Here is a 26,091-nt window from a genome sequence, read left to right as displayed (position 1 = left end):
AGCTCGGTGTGAATCGATACACCCCCCCTACAACTGAGCCAAGTCCCCAGTCAGACTATTCTGGTGTGAATGTACCCTAAATTGTCCATAGGAGTGAGTGTGAGTGGTTATTTGTCCTGTGGTGGACTGGCAACCAGCTGGCAACCTGTCCAGGGTGTACCCTGCATCTTGCGCTATAATTGCTGTGAAGACCTTGAATGGCGGTTAACAGATGGATGGGTGAGGTAAGAGGGGTAGAACGGAGTTGAGCCTCAACTGACCTCATGTTGTTCCTGCTTTTATACACAGCTTAAGCACTGTAACTCTATTCTTCCAATAAAGCAACAGTTCGACTGTCATTATCATTCATACAGTTATTATTATTAGCATTTCTATCATTAATATTAAACACAGTTTCAGTCAAAAGTTTGGACACATGCTTTCCCTTTAAATCCATTGGATAAGTTTGTCCCAAGTTTTACCATTACATGTCCTGTTTTTTCTTCTTCCTCTCCTCTGTTCCCCATTTAAAAGCAGTGTAAACCCACTAGTGTCATCTTTTCTTAACATTTTAAAATCCCACTACATTTTTTTGTGAGTAAAAGACTTGTTGTGGATTTACTTTTTTTACTGGAATACTTTGGACCTTGCTGATGTAACGACTGTTTTTGTTACAGTGTCAATGGTCACATACAGCATGACTTCAAAGCTAAATTGCATTTGCTCTTTGAAATCAAGTGTATACTAAATCTATGGCAATTATTGTAGCCTAGCATGGCATACATCATTCAGATCTCAAGAGAATAAGCTTTCCAATGGTGTGTAGCATATAGCGAGACTGACTACAGTACATATTTATTTGTCATCTTACACCCACGGGACATCTGGCACCAACCAGTTAACCACACAAGCTTCTATTTGTTTTTGTTTGTCTGATTACCTGTTTTCTCTTTTTTCCCCTCCAGTTTGTATAATGTCCCATCTTTTGTAAATGTATACTTGCTATAACAATTTTTTTTAATAACAAAGTAATCTACATTAAGAATTGCAGCACCCAACTGTGCTTTTTTTATTGTTTATTTTACATTATACCTTAATATTGCAAAGAAGTTTAACAATCTAACAACTTACTCTACAGACATAAAAGCCATGTACTAGCCAGAAATGTCATTTGATTGCAGAATACTCATTCACAGCATCTAATTAAAGAATAAACAGCTTTCTTTCTGTCAAAGGATTTCAATGGTTAATGTTTTGTTTTCATTTCTGTTTAATTTAAAAATCAAACATAATCCGTTAAACACTAGTAGATGTTTTATGAGGTCCTTAAAGATGACAAAGAATAAAATATATATGCATTTAATGCATATAAGAGGGTTAAAACTAAACAATACAAGAAATAAGTTAAACAGATGTCTGAAACTCCTTACGTTGTGATCTTTTAAAAATGCAAGTTTGCTCTCAGGTTAGACAAAACCATAGTTGATTTAGGAGTCACAAAGCAAAGCGTGCTTGTTGTAAACCAATAACGAGAAGGTTTTATTTTATTCAAATGAGAAGGAGTGAAAAGTGAAACCGTCTAAAACCACTGAGTCGTGTACAGAATTGAATCTGTCAATCACACGGGACTAACAATCTCACCAGGCACACAAGTCCTCTTAAACAAATTAATGGCTTTTCTTGGTAATCAGGGAAATGGGAGCTTATCCCCTCTTGTTAACCCATCAAATCCTCACTCATCCAAACTCCATTCCCTGTATTCCCAATTCTCACATGACCTGTTATTGTTTCAGCGCCGCAGGTGGAGAAGATGCAGGAGAGGGATGTGGAAGGGAGAGAATGGGGATAGAAGGCAAGAGATTGTCTGCAAAGTGCACGCTTTGGTCTATAAAAGCAAAGGGCATGTTATCTGTTTCTCAATAATCACCCTGTTGAGAAGTTAAAGGAAGAAGGGATGCAAATGGTCAAACAGGGGAAAATCATGAGAGAGTTTGAAAACAGAGCGTGTGAAATGGAAGCACGAAGGGGCGTCTGATGAGCATTAGAGAATGAATAGGGAGGCAGGTGATGACAAAACGTTTCAAGAGATGCGAGGGGAGAACATGGGAACAAAGAAGAGCAGTGGGTGTTGACTTGAATTTTGCAAAAGCAAAGGTGATTACTGCAGTACCGTTGGGGGGGGGAGGAAGGCTTTCTGAGAGTAGCCTAATTAATTTGACTTCAGAGTCTTCATCTCCTACGCCTGGATGGCTCTCAGCTCCAGATCCTGCCTCAGCCTGTGGCGGAGTATTACACATGAACTCACATGTAATAACACAGGCTGAAGCGCTGTTATCACATTAGCACCACATGAAAGATGGCACTGCCACAGCAGCCAAGCAGTATATTGGATTAATACAGTCTCAGCATGTGTTAATTGAATTTTCTAAATTAATAGATTTATCTCAGATTTAAAAAATGTTCAACTTATCACCTGTGTGACCGTTCCAGCTGTGACATTTCAGATCATTCCTGAGGCTGTTTATTCTGAAAGGTTTTTTTTTTTAAATTTTATTTCCAGCAGCTTTCACAGTCAATGAAAACTGAATCAAATGTATTTAATGATCAACATCCTTCATTTGTTTGCCCACAGGGACGGAAATGCATGGACACATGCTACAATGATGCATTATGATGAGAAAACATACAAAATCCAATTAATTCCACTTCATCCCTCCATCTCCCCCCCCCTCCTCAATGAGTCTCCATCCCCTGGAGGATCTCACCTAATGTGATCCCCAAAGCCCCTCCACCGTCTAAACGCTTGCTTTTATGGCCAGCAGCTTTGCTGTTATTCCACTTTGGCTAAGCGCTCTGACTGCCAGCTGAGCTTCAGTTTTCTGAAAATAAAACCCAGAAATCGCTGCAACATGATTAAACTGAGTTTTCTTTGTAGACTCACTGACAAGAGAAGGTTTACGCAAACTGCTTCTCTTCCTGTCAACACAAGCATTCAATAAACACAACTTATCCCACCCAGGTGTCTCAGACATCTGCAAGCTGTGGCTCTTCTCCTCCCACACACTCCTACTTATTTGCCCCAGGCCCAGCCAAATCAATATATCATTAGCCAGTCTCTCCACTCACCCGCTGGTCTCCATCCCACTCCACTCTTACTCTGCTCTCCCCACACATTTCACACTATTTCATGCTGTTTTTCATTCTTACTCCTTTTGGCCTCCACCTCCCCCTCTTCACTCTCCAGCTCTGCTTCTGGCCTTTTGTGTATCTCTCTGCACCTACTGCTGATGTGGAAAAAAAAGTGTGAAAGAGAGGCACAAGATGATAGAAGAGGGGTTAAAGGTGTAAAGGAGGGATTTGAGCCATCAGGTAGAGAGAGAGGCGACAGTGCGGCAGGACAGAGCTATGATGAGGGTGTGGTGGAGTAAGCAAAGCAGGGAAGAGACGGGGAGCATGAGGGGGAGGGGAGCCTCGCTGGCTGACTGTGAGGGTGAAATGAATGTGTAATTGCGTTGTAGTGGCTCAACCCCTGAACAACTGAGTGATGGCAGGAGCGACAGCCACTACCACTCCTGGTGGAGCTGAGCCTGAGGGCGTCTGTGTTGTTGGGTAGAAAGAGGAGGTTGTCAGTGTCAGTATACAGGTGTCAACACCACCAGGTAGCAGCGCATCTATCACTGCAAACATGCAAACAGGAGCTGATGGGCATGCAAGTAGATTTAAAGGTTGTTAGATTTGGTGCAAATAGAATATATATGCAGGTATTATAAATATAAATTCTTGGACAAATCTGAGAGTAAACACAGTGACGTTTCATCTCACCGTCTCAATTTTCTTTCTTCTGAATTCCTCCAAAACAAGTCCAGCCCAACCTGGACTGCTTACTTTTTATGAAACACAAATAAATGCAATGCTCCTCATCCTCCCTTTCCTCTCTTTCTCTACTTGTAACAACACAGGGAGGGGCAAGGAAGAGGGTAATTAAAATGGGGCTGCTGTGCAGTGAAACGAAGCCAAGTGCAAAGACGCACCTCAACCGTGAGCTGGGGATATGAAAATGTGAAGAGCAGAAAATGATTGAGAGTACTGTCAAGCTACAGAAACACGCAAACATTATTAATGTCATCAAATGCTTCTATATATGAGACTGAAAATAGCCAGCTTTGATAACTGGTGTATTCCCCCACCTTTCAGACACACACACACACACACACACACATCAGGAACAAAGCAGCAGAGCTCAGATTGATGTGCTTCTAGCTCCAGGACATCTAATGAAACAGGTGAGACAGCGACGGCTCACAAAAACAGGAGAGGAATCAGATATGGGTTTCTGTACCACGCTTGCTGCAGATAGAAGGATTGGCAAGACCAGGGAGGGTGCAGATGGAGGAGTCACCTTGAGGCAGAAGAGGGGAAGGATGAGGGAAGGGACCTGGTGGCAATGCCAGTTTATTTCTTTTTCAGGTCATAAGCTTGTAGATGCAGAAAGCAGACTTATAAATAAAATCTTTGAGTGATATATGAAATTACTGATCAAACACAAACATTATTTCTTGTTTCTGTGTAAATAAAAGTGCTGTGAGTGTTTTCAGTGGTAACACTGGAGCCAGAAGGATTCTGGTATTTTCTCATTAGAGGTGCAAATGAAATAAAACATATTAATTCCAAGTGGCAGGTTCATGAATAGACCCTTCTACCAGGTTGTGTGTACTTCATGAGGAAGTCCAAACAGCGTTTTATGCTTCTTGCTGTTCTGTTTATCAGAGCTGAAGACTGAAGCTTGTGATCTCTGGCAAGGTATTTCAGAGCCTAAACAAGCAGCTCATGCGGAGTGTTTATCACATTGTTTAACCACAGCGACATCTGTTGGTGAAATGCGGCCATTGGCTTACAGGTGATTTTATTTCCACCACTAAAAGAACATATCCTGTTTTTTATTACTGCCTGTGGAAACAAAGTTTTATGATAGTTTATTATTTGCCATAGAGCTCCATCTTTGTCTGCACAAATGAATGCGCTCCACCGTTCTCTGACCTGTTCCTTCTGGAAACCTGCCAGTCCCACAAACACCAACTATTAGTGAGCCAAAACTGAGCAAAAATACTATTTATGTTTGTTGTTTTATTAAGTTTTTGGGGTGTTAATAGGAAATAAGACATTGTTCACATTACAGAAACAAGAAATAAGGATAAAAAACAAAACAGCACATAGTTAACCCTCTATTCAGTCTTTGTCCAATTGGATATAATGCTATTTCATGATGTAGCCAACCTCAAAAGAATCCAGATGATGTATGAAGTTAGACATTATTCCTTGCCTAACAGCATATAGAAATTGTTCAAAGTTTGGCTCACACATCATGCACTGAGAGGAAGTGATGTGTTCAATAAACAGGCTGTAAGAACCGTATGTACCGAACTATTACCGTGAGGAGAGTGTCACTGTGGACCAGTTGCTCTGAGGAAATGAAGAACTGTCAGAAATGTAGAAAAACACAGTATTTCTGTAATATGAGTCTCAATCTGCTGTTTTAAGTTTTTTTTTCTTTACCTACAACCAGCAGTCCACCTGCACCTTCCTATGACGTCCTCTACTGGAAGCCATTTTTGATAAAAGGGTCCACTAGAATAGAATAGAATAGAATCATTTCTGTTCATTTCTGGGACATGTTGTAAGCTTGATTTTCATATGACATTAACATAAACAGTGTTTAAACGTGAATTTTGGCTGCTTTTTATAGCTTTTTTTGTCCCGTTTTGTTTGGATATGACACAAGGGGGAGGTCTTAATAAGTCCTAGACTTCTGCATACTCACACTTGGACATGCTACCGTTTATTCCTTTTTTATTTAATAAGGATTCACCCAAAACAAACACAATAACATTTCTTTTCTGTGTTTACTTGTTCAAACAAAACATCCTTCAATAAAACAGAAAAACAAATCTAAATCAGTTAATATCAATCTTCATTTTATCTGACAGAGTCAGAATATGAATATAAGAAATTTTAGAAGTGTGTTCTTGTGTTAAACTACGTAGATCTGAAAAACAGTTCTGATTAAAAAAAAAAAAAAAAAAAAAAAAAAAGACATTCATCACCAATAACTTCAAACTTCACTTTGACTTGAAGTTTTTTGTGCCATACTCTGACGTTAAAGAAGATGTTATGAATAAAAATGTAAAAAATCCGTTTGTTTCCAGAACCCACTTAATTCCCTGCATGATGACATCAAATTGAAGTAGATAAAATCCATTTTTAAAAAGTATTTTATGGAATAATAAATTGACTTGATTAGAACAGATCAGAACTTTGTGACATGAGTCAAGATTTAAAGGAGAGACTTCTGACTTGTGAAACAATCCCTCATCTCTGTGCCAGTTTTACTTACTCACATCAGGAATCTACCCTTTTCAGAAATGCAAAACACTTTTATGTCGAACTAATTTGTAAGTTCACAGCGGTATAACTTGGGTTTTTCCAGGTCTGGAGCCTTGGAGGCGTACATTTACAAAAGAAAGGACAAGTTTAGTTTAGTTTAGTCTATTAAGGATCCCCATTAGCTGTAGCAAGCTACAGCTATTCCTTCTGGGGTCCGGCACAATCATAATATCAAAACAAAAACTTGTAAAAAGTTACACAGCACATCAATATTTCAGTTCAATCCTGGAATACGAGCTATTTACATCTTCAAAATCATCTCTTTACATCCATTTTTACATAAGTAAATGCATGCATGAAATGTCCATTCATATTACATCCTATCATGTAAACTATTTATTTACAAAAAATACACTTACTTATAATTGGATATCAACCTATATATTTAACCTAAATATTTAATTATCTATAATACAAATAAAAGTATGTCTCCAACATCTTTTAAAAGCCACATATTGTTTGTTGCAGGATTGAGTTTGAAATTGAAGCAGTACTTTAAATATGAACAGAATTTACTCTTTTTAAGCACTTTATGTAGTTCAAAAGCATAATTTTAACCACTGATTTTTCCAGCTGGCCTGGTAACCCATCCAGCATGTATCGTACTCTTACCTAGTATTTACTGGGACACCCCAACAACCCTGCATTCAGAGCTTCTGACTTGAGTTGAGACAGAAGACACCATCATGCAACTATCAGTGTTTTTATAGCTGAATTTATATCTTGTTGAAAAAAACCATTTTGATTAAAATGACATTTTCTTCTATGGCTTAAATTCCCCTTGGATATAACAGCATCACCACAGTTATGAGGTTCAAAGCAGCACAATTTGTCATTCTTGCTCATTTGTTATGAGTAAAGTCATCTGTAAAGGACATTTAGAGATCCTATCAGTTTTTACAGGGATCAGCTCTGAAACCCCTGCTCAGACCCACCAATACCTCAAAGAAACACATTAAATAAATGCAACTGCCATTCCTGGTGCCCATTTCGAGTATTTCTGTAATACCAGACTGAGCTTGTGTGAATGGGAAAGCACTGGTTTTACTAATGACATTAACAATGGCTCAGCTCCATCCACATGTCCCAGTGAGCATTATTAACTTCCCTCTTTACACACAATTAAAATGTCTTCCATGAAGCAGCTGAACCAAGGCACCACAAAGAAGAATTAGTGAAGAAACAAGCCAGGGTGTGCAACTAATCACTGAGCAGACATTTGAGCAGCAGGGTAGACATTTGCATGTCTTAGGTGTGTCCAAAATGTCCACTGTCACTGTATTTTATTTAATTCCAATTTGACTGTAGAAAAGGTGTGAGCATGAATACATGTCTGTATGAGCACTAACATCAGCCAAGGTGAACCTTACCAGTCAACCCATGGCAGCAGGCATATTATGATGATGATCTGTAACCTTGAATGAACCCTTTTCTGTCTAAGGTTTTCCTATCCACTCTCATCCACCACCCTGTGCATGCTCAGGTACACAAAAAGAAGAATAAATGCAATTACATTGTTTCCTTATTTCCTATAAATTGGCTAATATAGACGCAGTTATCAAAATCTGACTAATGGGGTTTGTCATGCCTTCTCTGAGACTAGGAAGACTCATCTTCCTCAGTTCTCAAAAGGTTTTAACAACCACAAAGCTTTTTTAGACACATGGCTGGAGCCTGGGGTCTGAAAAGGAGACCTGGTTACTTCAGGGTGGATCAAGGACAAAATAAACAAAACCAAAAACCTGTAAAGACAGAAAAAAATCTAAATGACTTATATCAAAAATAATATAAAAAGAAGATATGGGAAGGTACCTCCTGAACTAACAACACAGGAGGAAATTACAGTAAAAAGAAAATGGCATAAAATATTTCACATTTGCTACATTGCTTTGTGTTTTTGCCTCAATTAGTTCTTTTTTTTCCACAAGTGGATTTTACTGATACATTTCCTTGTGTTTTTTTGATTCAGGTCCACTTTTTAGCTGTTCATCGCATGTTTCATTCTTTACTCCTTATTAATTAGCTGGAAAACTAAGAAGAATTATTCATAATTGTTTAATGTTGCCATTAGTGGAGTGTAGCGATTTCCACAGTAGCTACAGAGGAAACAACTGGGTCCGGTCTGTTTGCTTGACGGGCTGTTGGTTCTGCAAATGACGTACATGGGCCACATATTTTGTTGGCTCATTTACTGATTATCTGGAATACATCCACTGCCTGACGTTCCGGATGAAATGTTATTTACATAGTAAAATTTGTAACCTTATGTGAGGTAGAACATGAGCTAGGACGGTCAACAAAAACTACAGCTACCCAGCCCTCCTCTCCAACAAAGTGACTGGCTGACAATGCCTTTTTAACTAGTCAGACTTAGACTGATTCCCATCCATGTGACCCCACTCCATATCACCATGACAACAATGTAACACCAACCATCAACCCAGTGATAATTTCCCATATAAACTACATTTATGGCTCCTACATGGAGAACAAAATGCAAACAAACAAGATCAGAAAGCTAAGCTGAAACAACGATTGTCAAAATGGGGGAGTTTTATTCCTCAAACTAACATTAACAACAAATGTTTTGAAATGAAACAAGTTCAGTTCTTATGCAGCATGTCTCAAAGTACAGGTGCTGAATATAAAAGCAGAAGATCTACTTTCTTTTACTCAGCGTGGGAGAGTTAAAAGAGATGTAAAGGGAAAGAGTCTTGGGAGCTTTTTGGATAGGCATAAAGCATCAGGCCTGCAAGGATATACACAAGACAATACAGGTAATATTAACATATATAAAGCAAATCATTAAAGCTGGTGTAGCAAAGAGAACACCTCACAGTGTATGAGATTTTGCCCTAATTATTGCCTTCACTGGTTTCTTAATATTCCCAGCAGTGGGAGGAAAGTGTGTCAGGTGAGGCACTGCTGTGGAAATCTTTTCTTGTAATCTCAGAATTTTTTTTTTTAAGTTCCCTTCATAGAGACATATTTGGTTTGTAGCATTGATTATTTCACTTTGTGGAAAAAACACTTGTGGAAAGGACCTAAAACGCTTTATATGTTAAATATATTTGTATGTGCCACAGTAAATGTGACTCAGCTGTATGTCTATCTTAAATGTTACTAAACCTGTGCAGGTTTGTTGCACCAGGGATGTTGTGGCCATTTTTCTTTATTGTTATTTAATCTTCAGTTATCATAGCTTTTTGATATTTTATGTTTATATATTGAAGTTCTGTGTTGCAGGAAAATGACTAGTGACGTGCAGGTTGCTAAATTTTGATTGGCTGTTAGACTCGGTCCATAACAAACAAAAGAAAAGAAGATCAGAAGCCACTGGATCTTGGAGGAACACAGTCTTTTGGCCGACGCTGCTTTTAATTTTAACTGTAGAAAGGTCTGGATTCAAGTTTCTTTGTGTAATTTTTGGTTTTGTTTTTTATCATTAAAACGACCAAAAGAAGAACTGGTTTCTGGACTTTTGCTTCCTGAAAAGCGTGTGTTGAGTACAAAAGAACCCTGAGGTCCAAAGCTAATGGGTCAGCCCTGCTGCACCCCACAAGGGAAACTTCTAAAACAGAGAGGGTCTTTGATGGCCGCAGCCCTGCAAGTGTTGGGAATTTCCATCTTGCAACACACTTGACATTTATTAGACTAAATTAGCAGACTTGTGCAAAGCTTGACATCATCCTGGTCAGGACTTGGATGGAAGACTGCCAGGTGCTGTACACTTTTGCATATCTATTCGTAAAGTGCAAGCTGCTGCGGTCGAAACACCACATTATACTTCAGAATCAAATATGTTTAAAACATTTTATTTAAAGAATTCAGCTTAGCTGACATGTAGCTGGCTCAAATCAATGGGTTCTCAGCATCTGAAGTGTGAATTGTCAGGTGTGTTGCAGCAGAGAAACTTCCTAAAACCAGCAGGTCACCGAAGCAAGGCTGGATTATCCAATGGGCATTATGGGCAAATGCCTAGGGACCCATGCCCACTTGGGGCCCATTTGGGACTCATGTGAAGCCCACATAGGGCATGCACCAGCAGTTTGGACATGAAACAAAATGTACATAAAAGCCAGATAGTTACACCACTGTGTCTAGTGTATTGCTATTGGTACCATAGAAATGTCCTTTCACAGTGTATTATGAACAATTTTCACAATAATGCGGTGGGGAAGGGGGTCCCTGGAACACTTTTAATCCGGCCCTGCACCGAAGGATTGTGGTCAGGGGGTACAATAACTACAGGAAATAATTATCTTGACAGGACACAATTGCTCAGAGGATGTAAGGTATAAAAAGACACTTTAATCATTCCTCTTTCGCTTACGGCCACACCACCCTGATCTCGTCTGATCTCGGCCGGGTCGGGCCTGGTCAGTACTTGGGTGGGAGATAGCCTGGGAAGACCAGGTGCTGTAAGCTTTTTCATTTCTATTCATAACCAGCAGGGGGCGCTGCTGCAACATCATAACAGAGCAAGACTTTCAATTTATAACTAAGTACCTTCGTTATCTTTTGTTGTAATTAATGAGTTCATCTAAAATATAGAAAATGACAGAGCAAACAGATGACTTTTCACAGATCAAATTATTCATAAATTGATATTTTTCTTCCTTTAATGGTGGTTGTAAATTTTATTTCTTTGTTTTTAAATGTTTGGTGTGATTGTTAATGAATAAGTAGGTTTGTTATTTTATTGACACTGGACTGCTTTCCCAGTTCTACAGCATGATTTTTTAAATTGTTGCTGTGATGATACTGAAATAGGTCATCATAGTACCATACTTTGAAAACATTAAGAAAGCATCATACAAGTATTATGCAATATTTTTTCTTTTCAGGAAAATACTTCTTATCTGACCGTCATTTTGTTTTATATTGCAAAATGTCTTGTAAAAGAAACAAGTTTTTCTTCACATCTTTTGGAATTAAACTTTATGGGGCTGGTTTTAACATTTAACAGTAAAAATAACCTATTTTTCTTTATTTATCTAAAAAAAAAAAAAAAAAAAAAAACCATCCTTGCATCACAAAATGCATTTAATTTTGTAATTTCTAAAGATTTGGGCTCATCACAGGTCTTAATGAAATGAAATGTAATAAAATAAAATAAAATAAAATAAAATAAAATAAAATAAAATAAAATAAAATAAAATAAAATAGTAAAACGTCCGCTCTTCGTGACGCAATCAACGAAGTTGCGCACGCATCTCCTCCTGGCAAAGGAAGTTCAGTTTTGTCTCTTTAGACAACTTTCCTATTCCCTGCTAACATTAAGCTGGAAGCAAAATGTTGTTATGCTGCGTGTCTGGCTGCAAAAATCGCTACTCCCCAGGCAGCAGGATCAAGTTTCACACGATCCCGTCTGGATCTCGACCTTTTCAGGTGAAACGGAGACAGTTATGGATACAAGCGATCGAGCGTGCGAATGGCTGCAGCGTGGAGCTCAAAGGACATGTTCGCATTTGTGGTGCTCATTTTATTACAGGTAAGCTACAAAAACCAACTGTACCCAGACCATCAGCCAGCTGGTACACTAACCAAGAAACATGGAACTATATGTGAGTTTTACATAAAACCTCGTGTGTGTGTGTGTGTGTTTTACAGGAGAGGCATCAAACGACTACGACAGACCAGACTATGTCCCTTCTGTGTTTACATGCGCTAAACAAAGACACAGGAAAAAAAAGAAACGGTGAGAAATGTTTAGTTAGTTTATATTAATTTCATTATTGACTCTGACAACTTATGCAGGACACGTTAATTACTTTGTGGTGAGTCAGTTTCAGTTTTTGTATCCCCTCATTCCTGCCCCTTTCAGAGACCTGCACAGTTTTGACGGATCAATTAATCATTTTATTTGTCAAATGTCAATAAAAACATGGATCAGTGTGAAGTCATCTGGGAACTTAAAGCTGTTACAGTTTGCAGACAGCAGCTGTTTTGACTTAGCTTGTTGCAAAGCAAAAAGGGAAATAGTTTCACCCATGGTTTCCTGTTGAGCACTTCCTGTAGACCAAAACAAAGTGTGTATTTGGGACACACCTTACCCTTTCTCTTATCTGCACTAACCTTGTCTGCAAACAAAGGTGCAAAATGCAAAAAAATATCACCACTTCAGTGGACGTGCTTAAAATTTGAGACACTGTGTCTGAATGTCCACCCTATTCCCTAACCCTAACCCCCCATTTACTACATATGCCTACATTATATTAGGGCTGTGTTGCCTTTGTCCCAAATCAATTTTGATTTTGTGGGTGTCAGTTCGATTTAGATTGCGATTCTCACAATAATTCGATATTACTGACTTTTGTAGACTGAAAACAAAAAATGGACAAAACTTTTTTGGCTCCTCATTTTTCTTGATTTCCGTTAAACAGCAACAGTAGCCAGACCGTCACACTTCCAGCTGTCACCACAGCAACCACCACGCCTCGTTCCAAATCCAATCCAAATATTCTTATATTGTATTTTATCATTTCTTTGTTATATATTTATTCAACAAATAAAAAATATTACATGAATTATCTATAGTTTTTCTTAACCAACTTGCATGTTTGTGTCACTTGCGCCACTTTGAGCTCCTGCCTGCAATGCATTGTGGTCTATATTGACCCGTCCAGTGACCATCGATGCTTTCTACTTTTCAAGAAGCATTGTGGATAATTTTGTGTCCACTACTTTTTTCTCTCTGGACATTTGGACACCCCTAGAAAATTATGTTAGCACTATGTAGGGAAAAGTTGACAGTGACACCTGAATTTATGTAAACAGAGCAACGCGCGTACGTAAAAAAAGATTGCCTATAATGACAGACATCCCACTCTAACACAAATCCGGTTCTGTCCCTTTCTTTATCCAACAACCTCTTCACCGACTTCTTTCTGCTAACAGAGAAGTTGTTTGCAAATTAGTTGTTTTTTGGTGTGTAATGTCGGATCCGGGTTGTCCTCAGATGAATGTTTGGTTTTTTTTCTGTTCTTCGCCATTTCACTTTGAAAATACGCAGTCCTAGAGCTTGCTTGCTGGAACCTTTTCTAGCAAAGAGGGGCTGCAAGAGGTAAGAAGAGGCAGGATTCACATGAAGTACATAAAGGTCTGGTCAGGCCGGCTGCTAAACGAGGGGCTGGACATTCACACCAAGAGATAAAATGACACCTGTTTTTTTTCCACATAACTTTTTTTTTCTTCTTTTTTTAAAAAATTCCTTTAAAATTAAATTAATTGAAAATACTTTATTAATCCCCAAAGGGAAATTTGATTGAAAAAATCATATTGAAAAATCCAAGACTAATTAATTCCCATTTATTGCCCCTCTAATGTATAAAGCGTCGTGTACCTCCTTCAGGTTCTTTCTCTTTTTTTTGCCTCCTTGAAGCATAGCTCCTTCTTAACACCACAAGTTTTATTTGTCTTGATGAAGAAAACGTTACAATAAGAGAAACTAGATTTCTTTATAGTGTCTCGGTTCTTCTTTAAAAACATAAAATATAGTGAGAAATTTTATCCACACATGTCTACAGTAAATTCACTCATTTCAGATTAACTTGTGTAAAGGTTTTAAATAAAGGACAATCTGATAATCAGCTGATTTACAGGTCAGTGTTGGCAATGTTTCCTCCTGTTAGATCTAAGACTTACTATATCCGGAGCAGAAATGTGAAGCTCCACGCCTGTTTTTTTCTTTTTCTCCATATAAATGCGCTAAAGTGGCTTGTTAGATTTTGCATATGTAGCTCACAAAGTTTGTACTCATCTGGTTGGAAGACCTACACAAGAAAAGCCACCATTTCTCTATGTGTGCACCAGTTTTAAACCTTTTTTTTTTTTTTTTGACCACAAGCAGTTCCAGTTTTTGTGTAATCTGATCAATTATTTTCACTATTTCCTAAAAGGTCATACGGTTGTCGGCAAAGTCTTCCACGCAAAGCCAAGGCAGACACGGCGGGGGAAACAAACCCCCCCGATTCTGATGGAGATGACTCCCAAACCGACCTTCAGTCCTCTGACAAGTTGGAAACCGAGGCTAAGCTTTCAGTGCAGACTCTGTCTTCTCCATCTATGCAAAAGGTAGCAGCCTCAATTATTCTTTATGATTGTCTCCCACGTTTGCTGCTATATCTGAAAATGCTCTTACCACCACATTAATGTATTCTGTGTGTGTGTGTCTTCTAGGACATAAGGGGATTGACTGAGGAAGCTGAAAGTAAAAGCAGCACAATCCAATCACAAACAACATCCAGCCCCAACAAAACATCAATAATAGGCATTGAAAAATTGGATAAAATGAATCCTGTTGTGCTCCTAAAGACTGTAATTACACCTACAGGTGGCTACCAGTGTGAGCTTTGCAGTCAGACCTTCATTAGTGTGTCAGAGTTTATTAAGCACAAACAGCTGCATGAAGAGGAGAAGGCCTTGGTCTCAGATCAGGCAGCCGTAGTCGAGACACATGTTGTCCCCAAGGATGAGCCTTCCTTTCCGTGCAACATGTGCGATCGATCTTTCACTACAAGTCAGAACCTCAAGCGTCACAAACTGCTCCACGTTAAAGATGGCAGGAAGTGCTTCAAGTGCGGGGTGCTGTTCTGTCGACGCCACAACCACATTGTCTTCCAGCCACAGATTGGGTCTCAAACTGTATCTGATGAGGAGTCCTCCTCTGGTGAGGAACAAAAAGGAGACGCTAGTGTGAGCCCAGAAAAGAGTCTTCCAGAAAGCGTAGAGCGACAACAGATTGCAGAAACAGTTAACAACACTTCCGAGAGTTCGCATGGCCTCGGCGCAGCACCTTCAACGTCACCCCCTGCATCTTTACCTAAAGTCCCTCCTTTGTCCTCGCTCGCGAAGATTCCCGGCTTGGTGTCAGTGAAACCCTCTCCAATGCCGCCTCCGCCTTCCCCAATCCTCCGATTCTCAAATAACCCCAAAAACTTATTTAAGTTGAAGTCACAAATGCCCGACTATCCTTCCACGTTTGTCCAACCGCATCTCCCCCAACATCCACAGCTCCCAACCTCGCTGAGCATCTTTTCACCTCAGTACCTCACCTCGGCTTTGCTCGAGGTTCAAAGGAATTACAAATACATTTTGAGCAAGCCGAGAAAAGTTGAGATTAAGAATGTTGTGAAGGTGGAGCCTAAAGAACCAGTCATTATTTGTCCAGAGGTGAAAACTGTAAAGGTGGTGAAAAAAGAGAAGATTGCTTACGACCTGGAGATTGAAATCTGATTTAAGCTGCGGAGAGAAATGTGTCACCTGAGTCATTCCTGACCTGTAAAAACAGTGAAATCCTGTCATGATTCCCTTTCTTGAAACATTTTTAGTCGTGCACGAGGACCGGTGCTTTTTGTGGAAGTGTGAATAAGTCAGGCTGCCGGACATTGTGATGCTTTTGATTAATCTTGCCGTGGAAACGTGACTGATGCGCCATCTTCTGCATGGCGTTTGTGTTGATTTGTCTCCCCCTGGTGTCTGGATATGAATGCTGCAGATTGTTGATAACTTCTGTTTGTTGTGCCTTTTTACTCCTCAGTTCTGTTTTACTTCTTAATTAGGAGCAAGATTTTTTCTGTCTGTACTGTATGGTCAGTAAAACAATGAATGTGTGTGAGATGTAAAACTGTAAAACTGCTCCAGGTAGCATTAATTCTGCAGACTGAACACTGTACGTAGTATTATGAGCTGTAATAGTTACGTCTATGAGCAAATATGCTGTATAACAAGGAAGATGAGGATTGCTTGTGCTACATCAAGGAAGTGATCGCTAAAGTATTTTTTTCCTTCTACCTCTGATGACTGGAAACATTTGCTGTTTTATGTGCAACAGTTTGGAATAATAGGCACAAATATGTACACAATGCTGTCCCAGTGTATGCAAGTGTGAAATAATGCAGGATTATCAGAAATGACAGAAGACTTTGAGATGAAACCGTCTTTGAGACTTTTTCTTTGAGACACCCAAACTTACTAAATGAAGGCGCTCTTTGTGGTGCTGACACTGATTGTGTGGAAAGAGGCACGTTCAACTTTGAATTTTACATACTAGGATGCAGTCAACTTGTTGACCCTGAACTTTGTTATAAAACAGCTACTTCTTCACTTTTTTTGACCATTATAAATGCTGCAATTTAATGGCAAACAGTTTCTTTTTACTCCAGATTGTTTTTGCAGCGTGGTCACTACCTTGTCATACATGACGTTACGATGTAACCAAGGGAACTTATAAGAAAAGAAAACCCACCAGTTTATGAAACCATTACATTTCTCACTACAAAGTCATTCTGTGATTTTTATTTGAACACTGGAAACTGAATAGACGAGTTGTTTGATGTGTCATAAGTGATGTGTATTTTGTATGTGACCTATATTCAAATAAAATGATCCTAATTTGTTAGACTTTTTTATTCTGTGTATTTAATTAAAGATAGGCTTTTTTTTTTGCAAAGCAAAGATGGTTTTCAGGCCACAAACTGCCTGCAGATTTGTTGTGGTGGCACTAAGGGGTTTGTCACATTGACCTCAAAATGTCTGCCTGCTTTTCTTTAGACTGTCCCCCCGTTGTGTCAAAAACATTTAAACCTGTTGGCTTGTTCTTAGTTCAGCTGCACTGGATGTAAAACACACCAACAGTGCAATTATAACAAAGCCTCTTTATACTTTTTCAGATTATTTTTCCATGACTGATTGGTGATTGTTTATCTTTTTTAGTTGTAAAATGTTTATCGTTTCGTGTGAGTTGCAGGAATCTCCTCTGTTACGTTTGTTCATTTCTTTCACTTTCTGGTCAAGATTATTGTTTCAAATCTATAAAACCGATTAGTTGAACAAAATCCACCCTAAACTCGGATTTGTTTGGTCAGAAGTATCAGTTCTTCATAACAAAACAAAAAGAAGAATGTTTTATCCACATTGAACACAAATCCTCCAATATCCCCGACTGAATCTTTGCTGCAATGCATCCCATAAAGCTAAAGAACTTGGAGCTTTTAAAAGCTCTGCATGTATGCTTCAATCTAAACTACTTAATAGTATTACAGTGTTGCCCCTTTGCTTTAGATTTGTCTTCATAGTAATCTCTAGTTTGTAAGCATCTAAATAAATCTTTGTCAAATGAAGTTCCTGCTTTTGTTCTCCAGGAACGTTTGCTGAACAAACTGGTGTTAAACCAGTGGTGTAGTGGTCCCTCAAGAAGGGGGTATACGCTCAATTTTTTGCCCTTAAAAAAACAAGTGGCAGCGGGCGTCTGGCTGCTAAACATTTAAACATCTTTATTATATTTATGTTCAGGCTAAAAGGATGCAGCTGCTGCATAACTGCACCATTGTGGATTTATTTGGTTTTATTAGCTGAGCTGCTGGTAGACGTATATTCATGTATATATGAATGTTTGTAATTGAAAAAGCAGCATCTCAGATGCTTTAGAAGTGAGTATACTCAATGCTGACTGAAAAAGAAATGGGTATACTCTGTATACCCTGGACTACACCACTGTGTTAAACTATAATCTTATTATTGTCTGAAATCACAGTGCCAGTCTCGTTTTGATATTTACAGCCACATTACACTATATTATATGCTGCATATTATTATTATTATTTTACTCCCAGTTTAGTTAATTGATGTCTAAATGTTTCTAACTGCAGAGTTGCCATGTTTATTTCTGCAGCGCTCCATCTTGCATGCCGCAACGTGCTGCATTCACACAGAAGAAATATCACTTGAAATTTAAAAATAACTCTCCAGGTTTGTGAAGTCTTCATAAAAACGACTGGGATAGTAACGTTCCCAGTTGTAGCATGTCTTCTCTGCCTGGTGATTGCTAGAATAAGCTCCCACCACCTCCCCCTGTGACCCTGCATTGGAATAAGCAGGTACAGGGTGAATGGAGGTCATATGGTTAATACTCATTTCAATCACCTCTTGTCATGGACCAGATTTGACTACGACCTCACATCTTACTGGATATTGCTGTTAATATGCCAGTAAACTATTATAAGGAACTGACCCCTCCCTATATTATTGACTTTTATTTCTTCCTTGCATGCCATTTGATTTGTTAGCTCTCAGTTCCTGATTAAGGAAATACATTTTTTCAAAGTCATGATAAAATGGATATTATTGCTGGCATCCAGAGAGCTTTCCACAGTGACCTCTTGCAGCACGTCTCCGTCTGCGTCCATCTGCACGCTGTACACGTCTCATTGGTCCGGATGCCCCTCTGATGGCTGGAAACGACTCCGATTGGACACTTCAGCCGTCATGTTGTGGCTGTAAAGACTGCGATTGGCTGTTGTCCCCGGACCTAAGCGGTAGATTGGTCGACGTGTCCTCGCGTGCCTTTATGGGTGATAAGGTAGTGGTGCTGATGCTGTGACAATGGGAGGCATCCAGATATGCATCATCTGGACTGAGTGTGTTTAAGCGGCAACACACACACTTGAGACATTTTAAAAGGAAGGAAAAGCAGCTGAATAAAGACAAGGAGGAGCCTCCAGCCAGCTCCTGCTCGGAGAAAGGTTAGTCTCAGCCCAGAAAGCAAACTGGCATGCTCCGTGCGTCCAGCTTGGCTGTTTCTTATGTGTGTGTGTGTGTGGGGGGGGGGGGGGGGTCTTGTCTTCAAGTGCGTTGGTAGCGAGGATGTAAATCCCACCGGTTCAGTGAAGCGAGGCTTGCCATTCCTGACAGCTTTCATACATTTAAGACGTATTTTACTTCCAAGTTTTCAAGTCCCACAGCGCGCATGAACACGCCGGACTGGTGATGCAGTGGTTGAAGGCAGCTGTGAGTCAACTCGCCCCCTTGGTGGACTGCATTGCGGAGAAAGCATGCCTTGAAGAAAAGCATCTAATGCTCTTTATTCAATACGCTTTGTGTAGTGGTGTTCTGCTATAATCTCCATGTTGGTGGGCTGCAGCTTTCCTGTTTTCTCACTCAGGTTTAAATATACAGAAATGACCATTTACATCCAGCTTGAATATTTGACTTTAAAAAAAGACGAAATATTTGATCAGAGATGCTGAAACTCCTGCAGCTAATTGCATGGATCTTCACAGATGTGCACTGAGTTGCTTTGCATGCTGGGACTTGAAGTTTGAAGACTGTAGTGAGCAGCTTGTGTTTTCCTGCATGTGTGAGTTAATGCAGGACACAAAGCGTGGTTTACTGTAGTTTTATTACATCTGCTGACAGTAGCAACACAAGGATCATTTCTGTTGCTGAACAAATGCAGGGTTTGGCTTCCATCTGCTTTTTTAAAGCCTAGTGATGGGAGTGTTCAGCCGCCAGAAGTTCTTCCAGGAGCTTGCTCATGGCTGCCTGCTGCCTACGGCTCAGCAGGGCCTGGAGCAGGTATGGCAGCTGCTGGTTATCTGCCTGCTGTGTCGGCTGCTCTGGATGTTGGGTGAGAGTTCAGTCATTTTGATGTCATTCACCCATCATGCTCCTAGCATTATGTGCATTTAAAAAAAAGAAAAATCTTCTGACACCAGGTCTGCCCTCTTTTGTGAAACACCTGGGCACGGTGGCCGGAGGCTTCTACACCCTCTACCTGTTCTTTGAGCTCCATATGATCTGGGTGGTCCTTCTCAGCCTTCTCTGCTACCTCTTCCTCTTCCTGTGCCGCCATTCTACCATCAGGGGCACCTTCCTCTCCATCACTGTGCTCACCTACTTGCTTCTAGGGTGAGAAAAACCTCTTCTGATGCCTGACTTGTCAGCTCCACACACCAAGTGTGAGAATGTTTGCGGTAAGACCTGAACACAGAAAGTGGCTTTTTCTCATTGTTATTAGAGAGCTGCATATGATGGATACCACCAACTGGCACAAGATGAGAGGTAGGTCAGAAATCTCCGCCTATTTCTACTCTTTTCATGTATTTATTGTGCTAACGGTAAGTTATGCTTTTAGTTTTAACAAGGATTCTCTGTCATCAAGGTTCACAGATGGTGGTCGCCATGAAAGCCATCTCTCTGGCCTTTGATTTGGACAGAGGAGTTGTAACCAGTGTCCCCTCACCCATTGAGTTCATGGGCTACATTTACTTTGTGGGCACTGTCATTTTTGGTCCCTGGATCAGCTTCAACAGCTACAAAGAAGCATTAGAAGGACGTAAGCTGGTAGGTGTGACGCTCCAGCTCATAAGGATGAGAAGGGTGGGATGATGATGAGCTTTGAGATGCATTCGTTGCTTTTTCTCCTTAGAGTTTAGCTTGGCTTTTTAAAGTGTCTCTTAGCTGGGTGAAGAGCCAGGTCTGCCTTGTTATTTCCAACTGCGTGGCACCTTATCTCTTCCCTTATTTCATACCTGTCTTTGGAGACAAGCTATTACGGAGGTAAGCAGAACACAACACCTCTGAAGAAATCCAAGTCCCTGTTTGTTCTCCTAAATCTCCGCTGTAAGGTAATGCATTTGCTCTGTCCTTTGTTTGCAGCAAAAAAAGGAGGAAAATCAGGTATGTAATGCTTTGCTTCACTTTGCTCCACTGACTCTGAGCATGCTGGCATCGCCACACAATTTGCACTCTTCAATCCGTGCATGCTTACCCTTTGTTTACCATTTGTGCAAAAACCTTTACCTACACGCATGCACTCTCATCATCATCATTTCCCCCCCCTCCCCCTGTCTCTGTGCAGCTGCGTACTTACCAGGACACCTTTTTCACCCACACACTCACTTTTTCGTCACCTGAAAGACTTGGTGAGGAGTAAATCACAAGTCTTTAAAGCACACGAGGAAACATGATGTGTCACTAATGTTCATCTTTTTGTTCTCCTTGTTTTTCAGGGGTTCAGCAGCAAAGTATGTCCTTCAGTTTTTTTCATAAAACTTAGTACAGTTAGATTTTAGCTGAAAAGGGATTACAAGAATCATCTGTCTCCCTTACTGTTCTGATGTTCTTGCATTAGGTGGCTGCTGGCGTATGAGAACACAATGTCTTTCCACTTCAGCAATTATTTTGTCGGCTACTTGAGCGAGACTACTACTACTCTTGCTGGGGCAGGATTCACGGAGGAGAAGGAAAACCTCAAATGGTCATAAATGCACGCAGCGATCAGCATAAAACATTATTCTCTTGATTCAGGTTTCTAACAGCTCTCCACGCCTTTGCTTTTTTTTTTTTTTTTAGGGATATGAGCGTATCCAAGCCCCTCCATGTAGAACTTCCCCGGTCGATGGTGGAGGTGGTAACGTCGTGGAATCTGCCCATGTCTCACTTTCTGCACACCTGTGAGTTCTGATGACAGCAGCTGATTTATGACGCCTTATTTAAGCAGAATGTAACTCTTATGGAAGCTGATGGTCTCGTCTCACAGATGTTTTTAAGAGTGCGCTCAAATTTGGAACATTTTCTGCCATCATGGTGACGTACACGGCCAGTGCCCTCCTGCACGTGAGCACACATGCACAAGTCTTATATAACAAATTTTGCTGTTATGTTAACAAAGTGTTTTGTTCTAATTCGAATTCTTGTGGATTTTAGGGTTTTAGTTTCCATCTGGGTGCAGTGCTCATATCTTTAGGGTTCATTACATACATTGAACACGGTAAGAGGCCTCCTAATGCTTTTCTCGTTTCCACATTACAACCTTTCCGTTTACAGAAAGTGCTTAGCTCTGCAGAAATGGTTAATTGCAGCCTCTCTGACACACTATTTCTGTTCACTGCAGTGCTTGTAATTTCCCTCTTAAGGTTGCAAAGGAACTCTTCCTACGGTCTCATTGCAATGTTTTAGTCTTGCTTTGTCTTTCAGTATTGAGGAAGAGGCTTGCAGTCATTTTTAATGCCTGCATACTGTCAAAAAAGTGTCACCCAAACTGCAGTCACCAGAACAAAAAGGTAATATTCACCTTCCTCTTCTCTCTTCTCCAAAATCTTTCCCACATGTAGAGAAAATGAGCAGATGGCTCTTTATATCTGCATAAAAGTTATAGCAATAGTTCAACAAGGACTAAAGATGAAAAGGTTGAATCTCTCATCATCTCTGTGCTAAATAAGAGGCCTCATGCAAGAGATGCTGGCATGATTTAACAGAAAGATTAAAAGCAGCCAGGCTTTGTTTTAGCACCTGCAAAGCACTCTCAATTAACACATTGCATCCTGTTTGTTTAATCGACAAAAAGTTCATTTATTTGCTAAAAGGAAAGTGTGGTTTTTTTGCATCAGGGTGAGATTATTTGCTGGAATATTCCTCAGATGGTTATCGGGATCCTGGAATGTTTTCTTTTGGTACAAGTTAACGCCTATAAGCAAATCCATCTTTTCATCAACTTAAAGTTGGAGCCATGAAAAAAAAAAACTTTCATAAGCTTAAAAATGTCTTTTTTAAGCAGCGTTCAGACAGATATTAATTTCAAACACACCCCTGTCTTTTTTTTCCCCCTCTAACAAATTTATTTGTGCAAATGGTTGTTTGAAATTCCTCTCAGATCATATGCTGCTCAAAAGAAGACCTCTTTTAGTCCAGAAACCATTCGGAAATCTGCTGTTACCCTCTTAATGAGCAAAATTATGAAAATCAAATTACTAATGCAGGCTTACTAATTCCGGTCCTACGAGAGACGTAATCCAGCAGATTCTTCATGTGTCCCTGCTTCAACACATCTGATTCACATTAAATGGATCGACCAGCCTATCATATTCTGCCCATTTATTTGAGTCAGATGTGTTGGAGCAGGGACACATGAAGAATCTGCTGGATTTCAGCTGTTGTAGGACCAGAATGAGTAACCCTGCTCTAATGTTTTATTAGATCTACACGCTAGGTCACATTTGGAAATAGGAAAGTTGTGTATTCAACGACGTCCTAAAGGGGCTGGACACCGAGTTTTAATGTCGTATCGTGTGCTGCTGTTAAACAACAGCCGTCTCGATTGTCTGCCTCATGTTGACAGCTGATATATTTTAAGAATTTACTAGAAAGAGGCCCAAAAGAAGAAAACAAAATCCTTTGTGTTTCACAGATCAGAACACGAGGGAATCAAAATAATTATTTATCCCAACAAGCCTGCATGAAGCACAAAAACTTGTTCTCGTCAGGAATTGATAATCTGGTGCATCATAGTTCAGCTAAGACTTGGTAGGAAACTGACTCCTCTAACAGGATGCCGTCTGCCCTGCAGGAGCTGTGGGTGTATATGATTAACATAGCATTCAGCGCTTTGGCAATACTTCACTTGACATACCTGGGCTCTGTGTTCAACTCCAGTGTGGACTACATGGAAGAGGATGAGGTGAGATGAGCATTTATTGATCCACTGAGAAAATTCATTCTTTGCAGCAGGAACACAAAATCTGAGAGGTGGGAATCAGATAAAAGCATGAAAAATAACAAAAAAAGAGCCAAATCAGAGGTGAAATCGCACATTCAGAATCTACAGGTAATATTTAACTACCAGTGTGAAGGGGTATACAGTTTGATGGGGTCTTTTGGGGGAGGATCGGTCTCACTGAGTCACTCTTACATCACTTCTCACGTTAGAAGCTCCTTGGTGTCTATATTTATACACCGGGCCATGAGGCGAACAGCTCTCCGTGTGACGTGTGAATAAATGAAATGCCTTCTAGCAGTATCACCTTTTCTCTGTATGACTGATTTATTGTTTTGCGTGAGGAGTTGAGTTAGATGTGAATCAGTTCAGTGTAAGATGTAAAGATGTTATACATGCTGTGTGCCCTGCAGGATGACATTACCCACCATACCATTCAGAAGTGGTCAGAACTGAGCTGGACAAGCCACTGGGTCACGTTTGGATGCTGGATATTGTACCGTCTCATTCTCTAATAACAAGAGATGAAGACGACGAAGAAGTAGTAAAGGAAGCAATACTGAGAGATGTGAAGTAGGTTTTTTCACTTCTGCACTGTGACATTATCCTGCATCAGATGGAAAAAAAAAAAAGATTTTCAGCCTGCATACAACGATAAACCAGCGTGCGGTGCTCAGGTTGCGCTGCGTGCTGGCTGGGATTCTAACCTGCTGGGGACTAGTTTTGATATCTGTGGAAAGATAGCGCCACGTCTCTTTTTTTTTCTCCGTATCGCATCATTTTTATCTGAGCCACAGTTGCTGAGCCCTCCTGCCGTGACGAGGTCTTACTGTGAGACACAATCAATAGCTGTCGGTGCAGTGGAGATCGGCTGCTCCTTTCTGCAGACATATGAAAGAGCCCACGAGGCAGATGTCTTCCAGATGTTTTATCCCTTCACCTTAACTGCTTTACAGTCAAACTTTAAGGTTTGAGGGATAAGGCTGGTGACGTTCTGTAATCTTAGAGCCAACAAAATCCATTTAATAAATGATGCAGCTTCTTTGTTTCTTATTACTTTAGGATTTCCCCGACCTGTCTGTCTGAGGTCCAGGATCGCTGTCTGAAAACTGGAAAAAAAGAGATAATTGGCCTTGAACTTCTTCAGAAAGCCAAAAGAAGTTCCTAAAACAGATACTGGGATTCTTAGCAGAATGAGGTTGGACTCTTCCTCAAACTGATTTATTCATTTGAGACACAAATCTTTTTTAACTGGATTTGCTGGCAATAACATTTCTATAGAAATTGATTAGACTTGTCCAACAACACTGCTTGTATCTTGAGCATGTGGACAATAATAAAGAATTTTCCTTATGAATGACAAAGAGCACAGGGTATGGTTATGAGGCAACAATGTTATCATTACCAGTAATTTTTTCCTCCTTTAGTGAATTTAGAAGATGATTTTTATTTTTATTTTTATGTTATTTTTTTTTATTGTGGAATATCCTGATGATCTTTGAACTTTGGTTTTGTGGTGTCGTTGACAATTTTCCTTCAAATTTAAATATCTTATTTGTATTCCAAATACTTTTCCTTTCAAGCACTGAAATGAAAATAGTAGAATCAGGGTATTATTTGACATGTATTACTGTATAGCAAAGATATTTCAATTCTTCTTTCGATTTTACAAACAGCTTTAAAAGTAAAAACATAGAATATGTTACATGAACTATTTCTCCTGAGTTATAGATTCTTACAACACAGATGTGACCTTTGAAAACCTGATGCAAGAATATGAACACCTGCGTGAGATTTCGATTGCGCTCTTTAAGAGCAGAACATCAAAAGATTTTGCTTCTCGACAAAGACGTGGTGTTAGAATAGAGCTTGAGCATCAGTTCATGTGCTCGGTCTGTGCAAACTTGCAGTAATATCAGTAAATCCAACAGGAATTGTAAATACCTTTCAGATGTTTGCTTTAGGTCGAGGTTTTGTCCCTGTAAATGTGAAGACACTGATACACCTGTGATATTTTTTATAAAATTTTACATGAAAGCTTGAATTTTGTCTTTGTCTTATTCATTTCATGTTGTTCTGAGGTAGCGGGAGAGGTGAGGACATCAGAGAAAAACCAAGGACGGATACATTCAGATTGCTGTAATAAATAGTTGTTTATTTGAATGATTATTTACAAAAAGAATAAATGCACTGTCAGACAGTCAGTGAAGATATGAGGGCGGGTTTGGGAGGAATTGCAAGAGGTTGACTGTTTGTTGCTCAGAGCAGTGGTCTGATCTAGCTTGGATCCAGTTTTTCCTGAGCATCCAGTAGGCCAGAGTGGACAGTGTGGGCGAGACAGAAAAGGGTAAAGAAGAACAGCATAACAACAGATGGGGATGGATGGAGATCAGCTT

General features: G+C 39.8%; 2 protein-coding genes across 2 annotated transcripts; both read left to right on the top strand.

Annotated features, from left to right (window-relative positions):
* Positions 1-11,665: 11,665 nt before the first annotated feature.
* LOC306755174 (uncharacterized protein) lies at positions 11,666-16,140 on the top strand. Its single transcript, XM_079239465.1, has 4 exons — positions 11,666-11,914; positions 12,034-12,121; positions 14,322-14,496; positions 14,602-16,140. Exons 1-4 carry the CDS (start codon positions 11,716-11,718, stop codon positions 15,655-15,657), a joined length of 1,518 nt encoding a protein of 505 aa, XP_079095591.1. The 5' UTR covers positions 11,666-11,715; the 3' UTR covers positions 15,658-16,140.
* A 3,552-nt stretch (positions 16,141-19,692) lies between these two features.
* On the top strand, positions 19,693-24,210 carry LOC306755212 (protein-serine O-palmitoleoyltransferase porcupine-like; the record flags this gene model as incomplete). Its single annotated transcript, XM_079239519.1, has 12 exons — positions 19,693-19,828; positions 19,917-20,109; positions 20,219-20,262; positions 20,363-20,544; positions 20,630-20,760; positions 21,335-21,460; positions 21,556-21,656; positions 21,743-21,819; positions 21,910-21,973; positions 22,180-22,265; positions 23,549-23,659; positions 24,109-24,210. 12 exons carry the CDS (start codon positions 19,693-19,695, stop codon positions 24,208-24,210), a joined length of 1,353 nt encoding a protein of 450 aa, XP_079095645.1.
* Positions 24,211-26,091: the final 1,881 nt, after the last annotated feature.

The sequence above is a fragment of the Telmatherina bonti genome (assembly GCF_933228915.1).
Source record: "Telmatherina bonti genome assembly, chromosome: 4".
Taxonomy (NCBI): domain Eukaryota; kingdom Metazoa; phylum Chordata; class Actinopteri; order Atheriniformes; family Telmatherinidae; genus Telmatherina; species Telmatherina bonti.
Note: the sequence above shows the minus strand (reverse complement) of the source record. Positions and strands in the feature narration are given on the sequence as shown.